Source organism: Aplidium turbinatum, chromosome 10 (genome assembly GCF_918807975.1).
Source record: "Aplidium turbinatum chromosome 10, kaAplTurb1.1, whole genome shotgun sequence".
Lineage (NCBI taxonomy): Eukaryota > Metazoa > Chordata > Ascidiacea > Aplousobranchia > Polyclinidae > Aplidium > Aplidium turbinatum.
The window spans coordinates 6,386,345-6,408,840 of NC_137481.1; the positions used below are offsets into that span (position 1 = coordinate 6,386,345).

General features: G+C 36.5%; 2 protein-coding genes across 3 annotated transcripts in view; both read right to left on the minus strand.

Annotated features, from left to right (window-relative positions):
* LOC145778863 (60S ribosomal export protein NMD3-like) overlaps positions 1–7,291 on the minus strand; it is a 145,613-nt gene extending 138,322 nt beyond the window's left edge. The window contains exon 1 of the mRNA XM_082590451.1: positions 7,288–7,291. The gene's annotated coding sequence lies outside the window, so the exon portion shown is untranslated. The remainder of the gene's footprint in view (positions 1–7,287) is intronic.
* Positions 1–12,338, minus strand: part of LOC145778860 (S-adenosylhomocysteine hydrolase-like protein 1) — a 41,949-nt gene extending 29,611 nt beyond the window's left edge. Inside the window, exons 1-3 of one of the 2 annotated variants that reach the window (XM_082590446.1) lie at positions 12,171–12,338; positions 6,434–6,652; positions 5,651–5,744 (exon numbers count right to left, since the gene is read on the minus strand). In XM_082590446.1, coding sequence (XP_082446572.1) covers positions 5,651–5,744; positions 6,434–6,652; positions 12,171–12,305 — 448 coding nt within the window. In that variant the 5' untranslated portion in view covers positions 12,306–12,338. The remainder of the gene's footprint in view (positions 1–5,650; positions 5,745–6,433; positions 6,653–12,170) is intronic. The other variant, XM_082590447.1, reaches the window with a different exon arrangement.
* Positions 12,339–22,496: the final 10,158 nt, after the last annotated feature.

The window sequence follows — 22,496 nt, forward strand, 5'->3', positions numbered from 1 at the left end:
TAATTTCAATTTCGTTTCTTGTGTGCGATTTTAAGGTTAGTTAGAGTTGAGTGCTAAAGAGGCTCTCTGCAACACGATGGTCCGCAAGAGCTGATGCCATTAAGGTTATTAAAGAACGGTTTCCTTTCATAAAGGAGGCACTGGAGAAACTTGCGAATGACCAAGAGCAAAAGGTAGAATGTCGACAGCAGGCAAATGGACTCCTCGAGAAAATGGAGTTGCTCGAAACTGGAATCTTGGTGGTTTTTTGGAATAGCTTACTCGATTGCTTCCAGGCAACTCAAGCCTCTCTTCAAGCAAAGCAGCAAAATCTCAACATTGCTTCAGCTTTGTGTGCCTCTTTGGCAGGATCTCTACAGACTTTCAGAGAACAATTCGCTAAGTTTGAGTCAGAGGCGCAGAAGCTGACTCAAGTGCCGGATTACCGACCAACAAGTACAAGAAGAATTGTCCGAAATCGAAGGCACGATAAGGATGTAAGCAGCGGCCATTTAGTTCCAGATGCTATGGATAATAATCAATCACCTGAAGACAGATTCCGGGTGGAAGTTTTCCTTGCAGTGTTGGACAGCCTACAATCTGCGCTGGAGCAACGTCGCAAGGCATACACCCAATTGAACACACGGTTTAGTTTTTTGCGAAATCTACATGACCCAACACCTGCGCAAATCCCAGAAAGTGCTGACAGACCTTTAGAAGCATATTCCCAGGATTTGGAAGACGGATTGAAAGATGAACTACCTCAGTTTTCAGAATTCGTAAAGCACATTGCTATTGATTGCTCCTCTCCAGAACTCAACTATTTCACTTTGAAGAAAACAGTATTGACACCACATTTCCTAACATTGACAATTTGTTGCGCATTTATCAATGTATGATGGTAACTAATTGTACTGGAGAAAGATCATTTTTAAAATTGAAGTTGATTAAAAACTATCTGCGAAACACGATGGGGCAAGAGCGGCTACACTATGTAACTCTTTTGAATATTGAAAATGCCATTCTAAAGTCACTGAACTCATCTGAAATAATTGCCAAATTTGCAGAAATCAAAATGCGTCGAAAAGACCTTTGAATGATATTGTTGAAGTTTTATATTTCTCCTTGCAAATAAAACATTACATTAGACTTTTGTTATTTTTGTTGTTGTAGAATGTAGATCAAATCTATAAAATATTCAATTACTTCACGGGTATTATCTGTGCATCAAATCAATCTGCTACAGGCCCCGCACTTGGTTAATCCGGCACTGCTGATTTGTCACATTCTGAAGAATTTTTCAGATCTTGCTGACTTCCGAGGACTGTCTGAATGAATTTTTTTTAAAAGTATATTTTAATGTCTTCCTTATTGTCTTCTCCAGGTGACACAATAGGTTTTAACATCATAAGACGTTGAAAAACAAATACAATTTGATTTCGAAAATTTCAGTCAGACTGTTAATCGATTTTTAACAGTCTAACTGAGCGTTTTTCAACATATTTTCCTTTTTTTACTGCTTTCCCAAGGCAACAAGAAACTAAAATATTATTACGAGTGAGCAAAAACTAAAAAAATCTTTAAAAATTGCGGTCAGACACTAGCGGTGGCAATAATCAAAATTTTCAAAATAGAACAAATCAGGCAACAACTCCAGGTGGCCACTCTTAATCAGGGGAAGGTTGAAAGTTTCTTTTTTACATCGCTGTAACGTTTGGCAACGTTAAAACGATATCAAATACTAACTGTGTTAGCTGAGTTAGCTTTGGACAGATACAGTAGAAAGAAACCAGTGCAAAGTACATGAAGAACAACAAGGCAGAGAATCGAACACAGGACCTTTCGATTCAAACTCCAATGCGCTACCTCAGCGCTTTGTTAGCTGGTTTCACATCTCAACAATACAAATTGTCAAACATTGACATACTAGTTTGGCTACTAAAGCAAAATTTCCATCAGTAAACAAAAGCACTATGGGCGGCACAAATGTACACGTTCCAACCATGCTGACTCTCCACCGTTGATAGTCTGAACTTGAATGCTAAGCAACTGTTATTCACCAATAAATATTCTACAAAAGAGCTTTGCGTAAGTGTTACAAAACTTCCGAGCTGAACACGACCTTTTTATAGTTTTTCTGAAGATAAAATGACTTCATACGCTTACGTACGTTTTCCTCAGCAAACTTAAAACTCTGGTCAGCATTTTGAATCATCAACACCTAAAACCTCAATATATCACAAGGAAAGCTGCTGCACCTTACAAAACGCTCATCAAACATTAACCGGAAAAACTTAAAATTTTTACTGCTTTTGTCAGTTTTCGTTTATTCAATGCCGTAAGACGCTGAAACGACTACAAGTGAAAAGAATTTCGTTTATATACTTCTTTTGAGAAATTCTTCAGTGTCAGTTTTTCAGCAATTGTCCTCTCACTCAAATGCTATTGACGTCACTACCGTCACTTGACAACTGAAGCAATATCGGTGACTTGAATTGGATTTCACCAGCCGAAGCTTCTAATTAAACTGTCTCGGTAACGAACTTGTAAGAAACAGGAGAGATTAAGGGTAATGTTCATAGTAACTTATCAATAGGTCTCAAAATACGGCAAAGGGCGTCTGTTTCTCTTTTTTTTCTTTGGCTGTTGCATGCTGAACAATCTCATTATTTAATTCACGAAAACCAGTTCTCTGTCAAAGCAATACAGCAATGAGTACCGCCATCGTAAAGATTTACAGCCTTGCAAACATAAACGATTAAATCATCTACAACCGGTCATAAAAGCTTAATCCTTGCTGTTCTTGCAGAACGTAAACCAAGGTCAGTCATTATAGCTAATTTATGCAATCTTTGCAATATCATCAGTCGAAAATGTCGGCACAATATCACCCAACTACAATTGTCCGCAACTGACTGAGCCAAGCTTTGAAAAGGCAAAGTAAATATTTGAATCCGTCTAAATATGATTTACTAAAGCTTTATTTTTTTAACTGCCGCTTTTTTATTTTGGTTTTGCAGCATTCGAAAGAAAAGTAAGAAAGCAGTGAAGACGAAACATGCGCATGCGAGCCCTGCTGTGTAACGTAAAATACCGAATCGATACTTGGACCAAGAGAAATATGAATTAATTGAATTACCACAACTTTATTTTTTGTGGATTATTATTTTGCTCCAATATTAACCTATTTTATGAAAACGTTACAGTCCGCGTTTCTTTTCTTACAACTAAGAACATTGTAAAAAAAACATGCTTTTGCGCGTTAAAATGTAACAAAAAAAAAACGTTACATTTTTTTGTGAGTCATGTGCTAATTGCTAAATGTCCTGACAGAACGGGGAACCACCTTCACACATCTCAGTCACTTGAGTCTGTGTCATATTCTTTTTTGCATCTTTTGTGACTGCTGTAAATGTGCGACCGATTTATTTATAAATTAAAACCCATTGCAGGAACTCAAATCATGGCCAATAACACTGAAATAACGAGATCTTTAGCGACAGTTGGCGGCTACTTGTTCCAAACCACAGACAGCTAGATGCTGTCATTGTGTGCTCGCCACCCAAGCAGCAAAATTCGTCATTTCTACATTGATTCAACGTCTGCAGACGTAAAAATGACGGATTTTGCTGTCTGGATAGGCATCAATGTTAAAATAAGTGAACGACTTGCTGAATGAGCAGATAAGTGAATTACAAATACAATGGTTTTTTCACAAAATAAGAACGGCGTGGTTGACGGTCGGGTGGATATTTCAAGTCGGATTTATTTTCCACTGTTTTAAGTTTTAACATGCAGCAACATGAAAGTGAAAACTCTAACTGGTCGAACAAAAGGTAGCAAATCATATTGAGTCCCTAATTTACAACATGCATGACATTCATTGGGTTGTAATAACGTTAATTTAACATTCTCAAACGTCAAATAATTGTTAAAACAAGCTATATTTAAACCAAAACGAAATGAACGAAAGAAAGACACATTGTGAGAGATGTGCTTCAACCGGTTTGCTTTAGCGCACAGTACTTCTATTTAGCCATCAAGACAAGAAAATAGCATGTACCAAAACTTTAAGGCATTGGTTATTTTCCCACCTCAAAGTTAAAAAAACTTGGTTGCCTTAAAAAATGCCTTCACAAATGATTGATAGCTCTGATGGAATATAAACGGAAGCAGAAAGGAACCGGATAAGATCAAACGTTTTCTCAATGCCAATGGAATATAGTTGCAGTTATAGAGGAATAAATTGTTTGGGACCATTTGTAAAGTTCATGAGGCCAACTTTTTCAGCTTTCAACGTCACCAGACGGTGAAGCGATGCAAAAACAGCGGTTTTGATTGCTGAGCTACGGATAGCCAGATATCATACCGAAAACCAACAGTGCAGACGACTATATTATCGACATGCCATGCTTTATATTTATAGCGATTTCGCTTGGTAAGTGATGTGAAAATAGACAGCAAGCTCTTTGTGACTTGAAAAGCAACACCGAGTATGAAAGACTATCTTCGACTGAATAGCTTGTTAACATACCAGGGAAGTTCTCTCTTGGTCTCTGCTTGCAATAGTTTTGAAACGTTCAAGTACACCACACGATGTGTTACTCTGCCTTAACCAAGTTTGTCCACTGTGTCAGTTTTTTAAGTTAAGATAATAAGCCTGTAGAAAGATCAAGCGAAAATTGCCCTAACTTCTTTGGGGCTTTACGCAGAAAAGTATACTTTAGAAAACATCTGCAATACTGTCAGAAATTATTTGACCTAACCACTTGACTTTTTTTAAGTATACTTTATTTTTACAAATTCTTTGTCTTACAAACCCTACATTTCATATTTGCAACAACATGGTATAGCGTAGCAACAACACTGCGGACATGAACTTTGTTATTTACTGTTACAGGCGCAGCAACGTACGGATGTTCCTTGATGCTGCATTGCTACAACATCTCTAGATTCGCTAACACGCAAGCTTGGGCTAAGAAAGTTCGTCACTAAGCAGTAACTTGCTATCACCGTCACGATCAAAACAACTTTCTGGCATCAACAAAGCTCGTAGCACAGCTCTATTCCACCTAACTGTTAGGCTACAGTGTTATCCATGGCACATACACAGTCGTCCAACAAGGCAACAAGCACCCTTGCATTTTCCCTAGTTTTCATTGATTTCGAATATTTTCAAAAAACTTTGAGGCAGGGCCCAGTTATTTTTCTATGCAAAAAGCCTCGTTATGTTATTTCCTATGCTAAACATGCATTTTGAAGATTATTTATTTTTGAAAGATTATTTGGAATGTAACTTGATCAAATATTTGCAAGGCACCTATATGAGGCCAACAACACTTTGAAACACAAAACTTTAGGTTGAATGTACAATTATTATTTCATATTATCTTCAAACATTCAACATGCTGAATTTCGAGACGTTATAACTTCGCGTGATATACTTGACTGTTCCGGATGTAAAATTGTGAAAGCAGGTTTGAAAAATAGTTTAGAGTTGGTTAAAAAACAGTTCTAAAGATGGACAGTGATGATACATAAAAAACTTTTAAAATTTTTAAGTTAAATTGTAAAATTGTCGAAATTTTTCAAAATATTTTAAGTTAAGCACACCATTAAGACTGCATCGAACAAGCCACTGTCGGTGGTTGTCTGTTTAAGGAAAGCTCACCTGAAGAAAAACTATCCGCAGAAGACGCAGAGATGGACCTTGACATAGAATGACGCTGCTTGCGAACCTTTTTGTCGTCCACGAATGAAATTTGCTGAAAATGAAAAATATTTGTTCACCATTGATCACTTTGATGGAGAGTGATATTAACACGCTTATAAACAGAAACTTGAAACCAAAAGATATGTTGGGGATTCAGAAATACCTCTCAGACTCAGTGATAATGACCAAGGTAAACCAACTCTAACAACCGTTATGAAGGAATGCTCAGTTAACATTGTAAGACAGCTATGCCACAGCTGTATAATCCTTTCCAGCTAATCAAAGGCTCATGTGCATGATAGAAACATCTCCAACACTGTAAAACCACTTAATGAAAATTGATCATGTCAGCAGAGAAACCGGTGACAATTTTGCTATAGATACCACAGCGTCCCGTTATTTATTAATGGGTAAAACCAATTTTATTTATTTTAGGGTAAACCCGTAGGCCACGGGTGAAACAAATTTCAGCATGTCAAAAAAATAGCAACTGGTCAAAACTATAAAAAGTCGCGTTTAAAAATAACTTTAAAAACTTAATTAAATTATTGACTAGTTAATAGAAAAGTTAAAGAATAAAAAAAACACGTGTTAACTATGCACGTAAAACATAACATAAATGGAATATAACACAGGTATTTGTATGAGGTCAGTTGAAAAGTAAGGTTGCTTATAAACGGTCAAAAACTCTGAACATGTTAAGGCTACCTAGAATATAACTGAAGGCAAGCTTATCATCACCTCTTGGCTATCTGTACTAAACACACTTCCTACGCTGTCTAGCCTCCCAGCTGTCGAACTGACGGAGAGACCACGGTGGAGGATGCGTCTGCTGTGCGATCTCTCTCGTCGCAGGAGACGTCGTTTGTCTTCCAACGTTTTTGTGACTTGCTCTGGTGGAGCAGCCTCACCAACATCCGGACGTGGAGCCACTGGACGTTGCTGCTCGTATCCATTGATCTGATTTTGATTCATGTTGTTGTTTTAACAGCAAAAGGTGCAAATTAAATCTTTAAAACCAAATCATCACTAAACTCTCACATCTAAGTTTAAAATTCATTATTCTGGAAATAAAAATGCAACTGTATGCTTTAAAAGTATGCCCACAACTTAGTAATAATTCCAAATATCATAATTGTATTATTATATCACTCCTATGACTAACTTAATATAGCTTTGATAGTAATCGTTCACTACTACAGCACAGTTGTGTAAAGGAATACTTCTTTAATCTGTAAATAACGTTGTATTTTGGAAACTATACTGAAGCTATACTGATAAGAGTAACATGACTAGATTTGCTAAACGAATTTACAATCTCTGGTAACCTTTGATCTCTTGAGACCAAGTAAGAATCGATTGAATAAAAAACATAACAGTCGTCGAATAAAAAGAAAAACTGTCTGAGCCCACGGTAGCAAATTCAGCTTTGACTCAGTTGGTTTTGTGCTTTTAACAGGAAGTAGTAGTCAGTTTCTTCGGCAAGGGGCTAGGTCAAAATATACAAACAAATCTATTCATTTGAGTGCTGTGTCAACAGCGTGACTCTACCGTTTCAAGAGAAAACTGAGTTGCTTTCACTAAAACGAATCAACCTTCTTCAATGCCACTCAAGAGTCAATGCTATCAATGCCAACGATTAACGTGAAATCTACAGCGCGGTAAGTCGAAACAACGGCCATAAATCGCAACACTTTGCAAATAGCATTCTCAAGGATTGACATTTTGTAGTCACTGTCACAGCTACTTATATAAATGGAAAATTGTTGCTAATCCAAGCCACCAAACTAACGCTTTTTTATCATTGATTCAGAGTCTGCAAACATGTGCAACATCTGCATACTGCCTGGCTTAATCTCTACAGATGATGATATCATTGTAAAAAAAGGATTAATTCGAAGACGACCTGAGTCTAGTGACGCCAATGGCATCACTGTAGGCTAGTCGCAATTTCATTCTTCCTTATGCTTAAATGTAGACAAGCTTTGTATAACGTACTTTATGAACACGCTTTTTCTACTGTCAATATCACAAATCTATCCAGTTCACTGAAACTTGACATCTGGCACTTTCTCAGCACAATTTCTTTTTATAGAAGTGGCATTCTCAACTACTTTTCTTGTACATTGTCATCCGTTGCTTGCATGTAATTGCAAGCAAGGCGCGCTGCACACATCGAAGTCAGTTAGCAGAGCCTAACCTTTCTTTTTAGTTGAGAGAACGTTCGCACGAACGTCACTTAACAAAGCAAACTAAGCGTAACTTTATGCAACAACGAACGCAAAAGCAAAACCGTGAGCTCGCTCATACAACATGCCAACTGTATTTTATCTACCCTTACCCTAGATTGCCATGCACTACTGCACTGTGGCATATGACTAACGTGCATAGAAAGAAATCATCTGTAAAATATCTCTTTGACACATGAATGAATTATTCAGCACGCAAATCATACATACTGTATAAATAGCATTTAGGCTTGATTGCACAAAGAGATTTCAAATTGAAATAAAGTTTTGGAAAGCACAAGCATAGACTTCTTAATAGTAGGATGGCACAAGTTAATGACAGGGGGATCCACGCTTCAATAATGAACTATGGGAATTGCTGGATTGAAAAGACCAACATTGCTAATGCACAGTTACTTCAAAGTACGTTGTCTGGTGACAAGTAAATATTTCTGAATTGAAAACAAAGCTAATGTCTCGCATCGGCTTCTTCTGCTGCCCTTGTGACGAGAATAATTGCCGTTGGGAATTGCAGCTTGAGCCAAACCGTCACTCAACTGAAAGATCTCATTGAGTAAAATTGACAAGATAATCAAATCTGCTGAAAACTAAAAGCGATTCAGCAGCAACTGTTGAGAAATGCTACAACACAGAAAGAACAAGCAAGCATATTGAAAGCTTCATATAAATTGCACCTCATCAGTGAAGAACATTTCCTTGTATACGTCTCTAATCGACACATCATTTGTACCTAACCCAACAATATTCACAATAAGTGAAATAGTGTTGAAATAAAGGTGATGTGGGGTGAAAGGACAAACAACCCAGACAGCAAATCAACCGTTTTTTTACATTTCATTATAAAAAACGGTCGGTTTGCTGTCTCGGTTGGGGACATAAAAAAGAAGCAATATTTGCTCGAAGGAAACTAAAAGACATTTCAATTTTCAACTATTTCATATAAAGCATTGAAGGCTATGATAAACCAGATACACAAAACCATGTTTTTCGCATGCACTTGTCAAGATAAAAGTCGTAAAACGAGACAATGCACTTATTGAGAAGCTCACTGAACAAGTCAACCTAGCCCCAACTTGGATCGATCTTCTAAGAGACTAAAATAACTTTTCAAAAGCAAACGATAGGATTTTGTATGACATTTCCCACGAGTGGTAGTTTTTGCTGGTTTAACGATCCTCGATATCCTCATTGTTTGAAAATGACCTTGTCACTAAAGCAAAATTAGTTCGTTTTAAAAATAAAAAGAAACCATAAAATAAAAAGAAACTAAAAAGAAATAAATAAAATAATAAAATAAAAAGAAACCATATCTTTTTAGCAGGGAAAGAAAATTTACTGTGTTTCTGTTATCAGACAGAGTTCTTTATTCATCATTCCAAACGTTGCAAGAATTTAAAAAGGGACAATTTGATGAAAAACAACAACTGCCAGACAGAGCCTCTGTTTCGACATTTCTTGTGAATTTAAATAACTAGGTAGGTTAACGTTACAAACAAGACGTCAACCGACAGCAAAATACAGCTTTCAACTTTCAGAAAGGCAACGAAAGCAAGCCCAACCAAAAACCCTAGTAGACTCTTCATAATGTGTTGATTCACTAAAACAACAACAACCAAAAGGAAATTGCTCACGGCTCTAAAAATTCTTCAACGGCAATTTCACGCAAGTGATTTCCTCTAATCAAAGCACACAAACATATCGATCCGATGTGCGAACAAGCACTCTCAATTTGGATCGAGAAGGCAAACTGGAATACGTTGATCAATACTGCTTTGCGCTTCCTGTAGGTGACAGGTCTGATGTAATACAGACCGTCGCTTTGACTTGGATGCTTTTTTAGAATGTCTCAATGACATTTAGTAACAAGTTGCAAGTTTAGTGATAAAGGATGGAATATAACTTTTGTCAAATTTCGGTGAGGAAAAAGATTAAAAGTAAAACATTGTGTTTTAGTAGCCCAGAAAACCGCCTCCTTTCAATCTATGATCATCAGTGTCACCACAACCACATCGCTACTGTGTAGATTAAAAGTACAGCGGGTCAGACAAAACCTCATATTTAGGGGTTGTCAATCACAGTTATATATAACGAAATAACAACTACAAAATAAATGCTATACACTTATTGTGAAGACTTTTCCGATCAACTGGATGATTTCACTTCCAGCACCAAACAAAAAACATGGCCACGGTCCAGCGTATTTGTAATCTGCAGGTCGCTGCAGCAGGTGGAGTGTTTTGACCATTGGACACCTTAAAGATATGACAATTTTCCCAATGAATCAGCTGACTGCATTTCTTGTGACCCTTCTAGTACTCAGACAGACAATTAATTCTTGCTTTGAACATTATTTGGCAATTAAAGAAAAAAAGGTAATGGCAGCGGTGGGATGGTGTTGATCGAACCCACGTCATCAAAACAATTACCTTGCGCAATATGATTTCAGTTTTCAAACATTACATCATTCTCGTTGGACCAACTCGAAATGACATAACTATCACATTTTAACTAGCGTATATTTTCAAATCACTTGACGTTGGTTTATGCATACGATAAAACGTAAGTGCAACAAACAATCAAACTTCACAATGAACCCCTCAAACTTCAGGTTCGCACTCTGTTCAATGTTATTAGGAAAGGAAATATGCAGTAGTCTAACAAGAATAGTTAACGTCTGGCGAGGCAAAATCAACATAAACATTCGGACTTTGCAAGCCAAACTGCGCTTGCTTGGAATATTCGACTGTATACCTCTCTTTCGCCACCTTGCAGATCATAATTTACACAACATTGCTGCAAATTGAGCAAAGCAAGGTCAACGACATTGGGCCCAGCGGAAATGATAAGAACTACAAGTCTGGTCAAACGCACATTGCACGAGCAACTTGAATCGTGCTCAGTCTACTAGAAAAAAAAATCGTCAATTTGTATATGAAAAATTGCTATTGCGTGTTTGATTTAACGCTAGTTGCAAGTAAATTCATACAAATTTATAGCTGTAAACTTTTTAAACCGGTCGCCAATTGCCAAAAAGTGATTAAAAACTTTTACGAGCCAACATTGTGAAAACAGCAGACTAATTTGTAAAACAACTCGCATGTTTCCGTTTTCACTTTCGCATTCATCAGATGAATGCTGCAAGTATTGCTACAAAAGATAATATTCCAGATGAACACCTAAACTTTTAGTATTCATTATTTTGACGACGCAAGTCGGGGTGGTTCAATTTGGAGGCATCAATAAACGCCCGTTCGTTGTCATTTGGCCATTATTTTAATTAAGCTTATAGTTTGTTTTCATTAACAAGAAACAAGGATAAATAAAACTATGGCATATTTTAAATAGTAATTAGATTTAAAATTTCCATAGTTGAACGTCTTTTGACTAGTTCTTTGTTCGTTTAAAAGTCATTCTGACAAGTCCATGTAACTGCCACACTACTGCGAATTTAATTGATGAGCGACAGTCGTCAAGCGAGGAAGTTGAAATCTACAAAATGTTTAACTTTAAACTATGGTTTAAACAAACGGTAAAATTTACGAGGGCGCGTTAGTTTAAGTGCGCGTTTACCTTCATTTTGCCACCGTGGTGATCTTTCTAGAAACGAGCTTTTGCAAAGATTACGATTTATCATAAAACAGTTTTGTCCAATGCACAAATGGGCCTTGGCATGATACAGCACATGTTTGTACGGACAAGTTTCAGTTACACGCATCGCCTTGACGTATTTCACGGTTGAAACAAGGCAAACGTAAAAAAAAACTTGACACCGCAGCTCATTAGGCAAGACAATGAAAACATACCATTCAAACAACAGAATGCTGGCTGAAGACAGCTACGTCAGCAACATTTTTATCAACACAATTTACATCTCCTTTCTTCAAACCCCATCTGACAAAATTGATTTAACATTGATTCAACGCCTGCAAACGTCGCACCACAGCAAAAAGAATAAAATTTTGATAGCTGGTGGTGTGGCACGTGAGTGCCAGGTTAGAATTTCAATGCGCAAGTGATTTTATCGATAACAGCACTTTCTAATCCAGATATGTTTGGTACAATTTCGTTTTAAAAATTCAAGTTTGCCTTTTGGTGTGGTCAACACAGAAAGACTGCACAATAACAATCGCAGTATAAGCTACAGTAAAATTTTGTTATAGTGACATCAGAAAGACATTTAACAACTGTAGGTGTAGCAGGAAGCGAGCATACTACGCTGTTCCACTTACTCGGACCCGGTTTGGCACTTCTGGTTGTAGACTCTTCCTGTTTGCGCTGGCTGAAGAAGACTTTTGAGCTTCAAACACGTGACGTGGATGGTCGTTTGAAACCTCCTTCTTTGCATGGTTGGCTGAATCAGACATTTTATCTGTATTTTTACTAATTATTACCAAACAAAAGCTGAATAACAATGCAAAGAATATGAAATATTTCTCAATACAGCATTCTGTTTGACGTTTTACAATGCCCTAAGTCTAGTCTGAATCACAACTTTTATCTTCAAGTTATGCAGGGTGCAACTAGCAACTAAAACCGACAGGCCTGCAAAAATTGCTATATATATATTACAATAGAGAAAGTGAAAAAGGCCCAGTGTGATGACCAACTAATACCTATAACACTGCCGGTCTTCTCGTTGATATCGTACATAAACAAACATAGAGATTAAGACCAAAAAAGTTTCCTTAGCTGCAAGTCATCAATCACGAACGGTGGTTCATGTTAAATGTTTCTGTGATAAGTCGCTTTCAGCAGCGCTTCAGGCAAATGCTTGTTAACTTCAGTGTACATTAGATAAAGATATTTGGAAGTTTGTCGCACCGGTAATACATTTGTGCTTTCATTCAAGATAAAACCTTAAAGGCAAAAATAAATTGAAAACTAATTGAAAAACCAAAACAGCATTTATTTTTGTTTTCAGATATTAATCTTATTATTATTCCCCAGACAGCAAATCAGTCGCTTTTGACATTGACTCAACGTCTGCAGACGTAAATCAATGTAAAAATCAACTGATTTGCTGTCTGGAGTTCAAGTAGAATAATAAGTTTCCGACATACGATCACAAACGTTTACTCTTTCTTGCCACAAAAATGTGTTGCAAAAGTTTTCTCTATCACTCCATTGAAATACAAATCTTCCAAGTGGAAGTGGCTGCTAAACCGCCTTGTTGCATTATGTAAGTTGAAAATTAGACAACATACAAGAGACAAGGTGGTAAAAAGAAACAGAAAATGGTCCCATATGAACTGTCAAAACACATACAGTATGTACGAAATATGGTATAATAAAAACGATCAACCCAATACAGTAAGTTAAAACATAGGATGTATAATGAGCTGGAAACTGCATGCCCTTGACCTATGTTTTTGAGCATATGCCTGTCATTCAGGCTTACAATTGAAAAACAGTACTATTTTACAAGGTTTTTCAAAAATTTCATCAATGCAAAACTCCTACCTCTTTTAAAAACACAGTTTGTTTTTAATCAAGTTTCTTGGAATGCAGAAGAGCTGTTTAGAATAGACCTTAATCAAGAAAAGTAGCTTGCAGTCTGCGGCTTCTACAAAAAAAAGTGAACTCAAAGTACAACTAAGAGTTGTGTTATCACTTCAATGAAACTCACCTTCTTAATGAATGTATAAACATATGACATCACATAGGAATCACACAGTTGTAGAGATAACAATGATTTTAACGGTTCAATAATTGTGGAGCAAAGTTTGCTTCTGCTTAAAATAATAAAAGTGTTTTCATAGAAAGTTCTTGCTTGAAAAGCTATGTCATGGACATTAAAACAAAGATTGAAATCCCTTTGTACCAAAATATTGGTGCTTAGGAATGTTGAAAAGTGATAGACCTTCCCAAAAATCCATGCAAGATATAAATATTGAAACTTCTGAAAATAACTATTGAAATTTTACACCACGTCCAGTCGTCCAAATGTGACTGTAGCTCATATAATGCAACCCAAATTATGCATTTGTAAGTGTGCAAAAATCGAAATCAGAAACTCATATTTAGTGTTTGCCTTCTGAAAAAAAAAACTCCAATTTTTTGTTGCAAAATTTCTGTACACAAATCAGTCCACTACCACATAACAAATGTCTGCCTTTGTGTTGCACCACAAAAAAAAAAAAAAAACTGAAAGACCATACCGTAACTATACCGGTACAACAAAAATTGAAATTGTTGTACTGTAACCACAACACAAAAAACCGGTTCTGGTAACCTTTGCCGCTGAGAAAAATAATCAAGCAAGATTCTACAAACAAAATTTAAACCAATAAAAAAAAGTGATTAAGCAAGTAGGCTATCCCAATTACTTGTGAACCGGAGTTGTGCAGGGCTGGCTGTACAGTGTACAACACTACTTGACATTATCAGAAACAACATCACTTTTTACTATCATTCTTACATAAAACCAACAGGTGCAAATGTTTCTCAATTTAAAATACATTTTGCTGTATGGCTGGGTTTTTTTTTCGGTCATTTATCAGTCATTGACCGATTTTTTAGCAAAATGTCCAAAAAAAATATGGTCAATTTGGTCAAAATGTCTGAAAAAATATATAGTCAATTGACTCAATTTTTTTTTGACTCAATATATGACCAAAAATGACTAAAAATGACCAAAATAAATAAAATTGACCGAATTTTTTCAAGTCATTTCGGACAAATGACCGAAAAGTCTCAGCGAAAAAGAAAATCCAGCTGTATGGAGTATGGTTCAGTAGGTTTCAGTATGGTATGTGCTCTACATGCATGCTGGGTGAACCCTAACACCCTACTTATGCTGCCATGGGTCATTTTCCTGTGTAGACTATACTGGCAACGTTTAGTATGTCACAAAGATGTCTTGTATGTTTAAAAATGTTGGGCTACATTGGATGGGCCATCTGTAATTGCATAGCCTACACAGCATTTATTATTGTTTATTTACCATCATGTTTCCCCATGTAACAGGCCACCAGGGTTGTCAAATACATTGTTTCACAATTTAGGGACAAAAACTTAATTTTCAAGTGCACTCAAGTGGCAGAATTACAAGTGGTATTTAGAATATGCGATTTCTTTACATTAGAAAACCATTCTTTGACATTAATGGACTTCTAATACATATATTGATTTCCATTAAGGATAGGCTAGGGGATCTCCTGACTAAGAAGCAGCAGGCCAGCGATTCTCCATCAAGTATCAATTAATCATTCTTTATTACAAAAATACATGGAAAATCAGCAGAGCCCTATTGGCATATTATGCATTTCGCTCTAACTGTAGAGCATCATTAGTGCCTTGTATTCAAATAGATAAGTCTATTCAAATTCAAATATCTAATAGGACTTCTAATATCCAAGAAAAATTAAATGGCATTATCTCAGTTTTTATGCTTAATCTTTTATTTGTAAGTTTTGTTATCAATTCCTTCATGTTGAGCGCGTAGTCAAACTCAATGTATATCGTAGCCACTAGCATTGACATGGGTGGTTCAGTGAGTAGGCTACTTATAGACCAGGGACTGGGATCACTTTAATAGTATCTAGAAACTTGTTGATAGGCCCGAAAATTTTTTGTAAATGCTTTTATTTCTGCACTGTGAGGTGTTCCTTCCTTATAAAACAAACATCCAACTTTTTTAGAAAAAATTTTTGGAGATGTCTTGCTTTTTTCAGAAAAGGTTTCGATTTTATTTGTTACTGGGCCTGATCTGTTCACATAGCAGCCCTCATTGTAGCTACTGTAAGCCATCATCCAGAACTCAAATCAGTTTTTTTACATTGATTTAACGTTTGTGGAAGTTGAAAAAATGTATATTGTTTAAAAGTTAGCAGTGGCTTTTTGACCGGCTCCGGTCTTTTAATCTGAAACACTATTTGACCGGTCATGACGTCACTATATAGATACTTTCTTCTTTTTCTCTTTCAAAGCAACAAACAAGAAGAGAAGAAAAAAATGCCTATATAAGTTCTAAATTTGACAATAATATTCAACTGAACCAGTGGCGCATACGATCCTTCTCGGGCTGGTGTTTCAGAGGGAATGAGTTCGATACTACCCAGAAGCGTTCCTTTTTTTTAACTAAACAAGTTTTTTGGTGGCTGTAAAAAGTTATATACAATACTTCTTTAAAAAAATGGTTTCATCATTGTCAAGTTTACTTTTAGGCAGTGTCTTTTAGCAGGCAATTTAGTTTGAAGTAAAATGCTTCTGGGTAGCCTCTAATTTTGGATTTTTGTGACATACCAGCCCGAGAAACATTTCAAAAACAACTGAACTGAAACATCGTACGCGCCGCTGATTCAGTTGAATGAAACTATTGAATTACTAACTTGTTAAGAGCAAAAATGTAATGCGTAGTTCGGTAAACACGGTCACATCCTTTTATGACGAATGGAAAATTACCCAGAGAAATTCTCAAATTCTAGCAAATTAAGAAAAACTCAAAAATATTTGAAACGACATAAAAAATTGGGCTGTAGGCTACTCAAATTGAAAAGTGACCACAAAAATGCAGCAGCCTAACGATTGAGTCACTTCGGGTCAAAGTTTAGTTAAAAAAAAAAAAGAACGCTTCCGGGTAGTATCAAACTCATTCCCTCTGAAACACCAGCACAAAAAGTATACGCGCCAAATTCCGGGGGGGGCCGGGGGGCAACGCCCTCCGTCAATTTATGGTTGAGGGGCAACAAAAATGGTTAAATCTACAAGTGGTGTTTCAAAGATCATTTAAAAGGACGTAAAGAATGCCGAAATAGAAAAATAGCCTACTTTGCTCTTGCCCGCAAAACAGCAGTTGCTCACATGGCTTTCTCATACGGTATGAAAATTTCAAAGTAGATGGTAGAGTAACTTACGCTGCTGGAATAGTCACGTAACTATTCACTGCAATATTAAGAAAACCAGCTAATTAAACGCGCTATTTTCAACAATGTCTTCCCGCTGTGAGATCAATATGATTCAACAGAACGCATTGTTTTGTTCGCAATGTGTGAGAATTAAATCGAAAACCGATAAAAGAAAAGATGTTTAATGGTCTTGGTATATTGCCTGCATTAACGACGTCTTTTACCGCTATTATCATCTAGCCAACCTGACATCATTGTTTTATGCGGCCACTCAGGTTTGACAGCGACTTTAACGATCATGGAATGTTACGTAGGACCGGTAATAAGAACGATTATATCCTACACGCAAAAATAAAATAAACTCTTAAAACAGCTATTTCTGCTGTTTTGTCTGGTGAGATTTAAATATTGCTCAAAAAGTGTGTAAAGTTTAGAATTGACAAGAAATCAATAAATTTGAAAATTAAGTTTAAATCACTGCAAATGAACGTATGTAAAACTTTTACTTCGGCCGACGCCATTTCACACTCCGTAATCTACGTCGGCAATGATTTTGCCGCAGAAAAAATGCGTTCATTTTGAAAACTTCCAAGCTGGAGACAACAGCTTGTCCCATGTATAAGTTGAACCTGTCTTTTTGAGGTGAAAATCACTTGCGAACATCTCCACCTATACTCAAGTATTTATACGGTATTCGATAAAAGACAGAAGAGAAAACACTTGGCGGTTGTTAACACTTTGAAGGTAATTAATTAGCAAAACGAGGTTAATAAAACTGATGGCCGGTTTTCACTCTGCTTGAGATCATGATTTTTTGCATTTTATTTAGATATCTTCACTGTCTTGATCGTTGTTATTCACTCGCACGAAAAGGAAATTAATCGGCTTGTTTTCCAACTGTTCCAATTATGAGCTAACAATATCAAAATTTTTACGACTAGGCTTACTGCATGCGTAAAACTAATCGTTTCAAGCAGCGGTTCTAATAAATACGGTTTGCGACCTAGGTGTCAATATAAACATGACAGTAAGCTTAATCAAAGACTATTTTAATTGAGTAGAATAGCGTGATGGTTATGACGTCATCACCTTTCTCGCCCCCCAAGGTTTTTTGAAAAGTCGGCGCCTATGACAAAAAGAACCGTACACGCCACTGATTCAGTGGAATACTATTGCCAAATTTAGAACGGATGCAACCTAGTTCGTACCCTGAACAGTTCATACCCTCAATTTGTACCCTGAAAAGATCGAGAGAAAAAATTAAAAAAAGCGGAAGTCGCTGATTGCAGTTTCCGCAAACATTTTAAAATTTTCCTCTTGAAAAGATCAAGAGAAAGATAGCACAAAGCCTAAGTCGCGGATCGCAGTTTCCGCTAACCGTAACCCTAACGCTAACCCTCGCTCATCGCAGTTTCCGCAAACAGTTTTCCGCAGTTTCCGCTAACCCTAACTCTAACCATCATAGGCGACGACTTTTCAAAAAACCTTGGGGGGCGAGAAAGGTGATGACGTCATAACCGTAACGCTATTTTACTCAATTAAAATAGTCTTTGATTAAGCTTAGTGTCTTGTTTATATTGACAAATAGGTCACAAACCGAATTCATTAGAACCGCTGCTTGAAACGATTAGTTTTACGCATGCAGACGCAGTACGCCTAGTCGTAAAAATTTTGATATTGTTAGCTCGTAATTGGAACAGTTGGAAAACAAGACGATTCGTTTCCGTTTCGTGCGAGTGAGTAACAACGATCAAGACAGTGAAGTTATCGAAATAAAACGCAAAAAATCATGATCTCAAGCAGAGTGAAAACCCGCTATCAGTTAGATTAACCTCGTTTCGCTAATTACTTACTTTCAAAGCGTTGACAACGGCGAAGTGTTTTCTCTTCTGTTTTTTATCGAAAGTCTTTGTAGTCTTTTATTGAATACAGTAGGCTATATCCTCGAGTAAAGGTCGAGATGTTCGCAAGTGATTTTCACCTCAAAAAGGCAAGTTCAACTAACACGTGGACATGCTGTTGTCTCCAGCTCGGCAGTTTTCAAAATGAACGCACTAAAAATCATTGTTGACGTAGATTACGGAGTGTGAAATCGCGTCGGCCTAAGTAAAAGTTTTGAATACGTTTATTTGCAGTGATTCAAACTTAATTTTCAAATTCAATGATTTCTTGTCAATTCTAAACTTTATGCACTTGTTGAGCAATATGCAATGCTCACGAGAGGGTCATTCCATTATATTTCAGGTCAAAATTAGAGAAAATGCCACCCACCCTCTCCGATTTGGTTGATTTTGACATATGTGAGAGATGGCAACCCACTAAGCTCAACAAAAAATTTTTTTTTGAAATTGGTCGAGGGGTTTTAAAGTTACACCATTTTCAATTTTAACCGCACGGTGGCAGTATTTCAGCTCCAATAAGTAAAAATGCCCCAATATCTGTTATACTGAAGCTAGGAAGTTGATGAAAATATGTAGAATACCATTTTGGGGGATGAGGAATCCAAATTTGCAAACAGAATATAAGAAAAACATGTAGTTTTGGAGTAATTTGATTATAAATATTTTTTGAGGTATATCTTTTGGGGAGAAATTTGCCCATGTAGCCGAAGAAAAAACAAACATTTTTTTTGGGGGGGATGTTAAGTTGGACTTATATTTTGATAAACACACTCCAATTTTGTTGTTCCATATTGTTCTTTGCCTGGACTGGTGGTCAAAATTCTTTCTAAAATTTTGAAAATTTTAAATGCTTTTTTAACACTTTACACTTTGAATTTTCGGCCACTAGTAGGATTTTAGAAGCTGAGCAGTCATTTTTTCATTTTGCGCCTTCATTTTTTGACAATAACTTTTTACCTTGAACGATTTTCGCACTGAAAACATCAGGATTGCACAGAAAAAAGATGCAAAAAAGGTAGATTCATGCTTATTTCACCTCAAATACTACTTTTTACCAATGAAGTGCCTCTCACTCACAGTACAAGCTGGCAAAACTCAACACAATAATGCACTAGGGCTGATGAGGCCTTCTTGCATAAATGAGTTTTAGTGTAGTACAAAGTGGCATTACTTGATTTTTGTGTACAGAAATATCCACTGTGTTTTCAATTTATCTTTGGAAATTTCCTTCACAATCACATCCTCAAGTCCTAATTTGAAGTTTGTTTTAAGTACCTTGTAGTACTTTCAGGGTTGGAAAAAATTATGATTTTTTTAAAAAAATCAAAAAAATTGGATTTTTTTGATTTAAATCGGATTTTTTTGATTTAAATCAGATTTTTTTGATTTTTTTTAGATAAAAAAGCGTCGAGTCTACTTGGGGGAAGAGATCATTTTAGTAAGATAGCAGAATCATTTTTAACCCCTTGATTGATTGAAAGGCTTTGCTTTGCAAGTGTTTAATCATTTTTATTATCATATTGTAGGCTAGCCTGTCTATTGCACATATTTTTAAGTAGGTGTGATATGTTGCTTTATACTAAATCACTATTGTGCATATCGAGATTGAGGTGAGTCTCAGACTGTCATCTCACTACACTAAGATCTTTCCTTACGTTTGAGCGCAAAACTCCCATCGTGACGTCACATTGCATGACAACATCTGTGTTGAATAAAAAGGAAAAATTCGCGCTAAAGTTTATGGCTCTACAAAATATCAATAGCTGTGGAATGGTAACATGTTTTTGAAAAAAGAAAGAAACACATTTTGCAAAATACTTCTATGATCTAAAAAGTACCAATCTTTTAAAACGGTTTTTAACCTGGACAGGCATTTTAAAAAAGGTCTAATAAAAATTTTAGCTCAAACTCTCACATTTGAAAACCCTGAGCCTCAATGCAGAATAGTGCAGCTTACCCTCTTTTGTATTAAAATGCTGAAACAATTTTTTGTCTGAGTTGAAATGCACAACTGTCTCGACAAAACAGAAAGAGCTGTTTTAAGAGATCATTTTTTTTATTTTTTGCGTGTAGGATATAATCGTTCTTATTATTACGTAACATTCCATGATCGTTAAAGTCGATGTCAAACCTGAGCGGCTGCATAAAACAATGATGCCAGGTTAGCTAGATGATAATAGCGGTAAGAGACTTCGTTAATGCAGGCAATATCTGTGACCAAGACCATTAAACACCTTTTCTTTTATCGGTTTTCGATTTAATTCTCACACATTGCGAACAAAACAATGCGTTCTGATGAATCATAATTGTCTCACAGCGGGAAGACCTCGTTGAAAATAGCGCGTCTAATTTAGCTGGTTTACTGTCCAGCAGCGTAAGTTACTTTACCATCTACTTTGAAATTTCCATACCGTATGAGAAAGCCACGCGATCAGCTGCTGTTTTGCGGGCAAGAGCAACGTAGGCTTTTCTTGCTTTCGGCATTCTTTAAGTCCGTTTAAATTATCTAAATCTCTTTCGCGAACTTTTTATCTTTAAAACACCACTTGGAATCACCATTTTTGTTGCCCCTCAACCATAAATTTACGGGGGGCGCTGCCCCCCGGAAGTCGGCGCATATGCTAACCATAGACTAATCTATGCTCTAAACCTAACTCTCACTGCTCGCAGTTTCCGCAAACATTTTTCCAAGGTTTCCGCTAACCGCAGTTTCTGCTAATCTCTACCCTAACCATAGAGTAATCTATGCTCTAACCCTAACCCTCGCTGATCGCAGTTTCCGCAAACATTTTTCCGCAGTTTCCGCTTACCCTAACCCTCGAGTTTGTTTGCGGAAACTCTGATCAGCAACTTCGGCTTTGTGCTATTAAACTGCGATTAGCGACTTCGGCTTTTTTAATTTTTTTCTCTTGATCTTTTTAGGGTACAAACTGAGGGTACGAACTGTTCAGGGTACGAACTAGGTTGCACCCATTTAGAACTTATATAGACACTTTTTTCTTCTCTTCTCACCTTTTGCTTAGAAAGAAAAAAGTGCCTATATAGTGACGTCATGACCGGTCAAGTAGTGTTTCAGATTAAAAGACCGGAGTCGGTTAATTAGCCACTGCCTTAAAAGTTTTTATTGTACCAAATACAATTGCACATCTTTAGGTGTCATAAACTTGGGGGATTTGTGGTTATTGCTGTTAGTTCGCAGCTCAACTCATTAAAGATATGTGCTTGTTTGATTGCACTGATCTAACACTTTGAAGATTGCAAGTAAAAGTTTTTTATTCCTTGAAGTGGCTTTTTGTCTGACTTTCATCAGGAGCTATCACTATATTTAAGTAGGTACTCCCATCCATTCAACAAAAAATTCACCTTTGTTATGCTGATTCAATATCATCAATCGTTGAAGCAAAGTAAAAATCCAAAGCTTTTCTACTTGAATGAAAGCTAAGGGATACAGTAATAACATTTTCTAAATGGGCGCTAGAATGCGCTGGAAATACTATTCTCGCAAAAATTGTTTGTGCTATGCAATAACGTCATAGTTAGAAATTTTGAAGCCAAGGATTCAACCTATTTCATAATTTTTTGTTTAGTTTAGCATTACTCAATGTTACAATTCAAAACTTTCAATTTTGAAGCTACTTTTGGGAAATTAGAATAAAACCCGACTTTCTGACATTTTTTATCTCAAACACTTTATTTCAATAAATTTGTTAGGTGAAAATTTAATTTCTATACACACAATACACATGGCTATTATCAATCAATGGTTTATTTGTCGGTAACAGGAACATACCGGTAGTACACGTTTGAA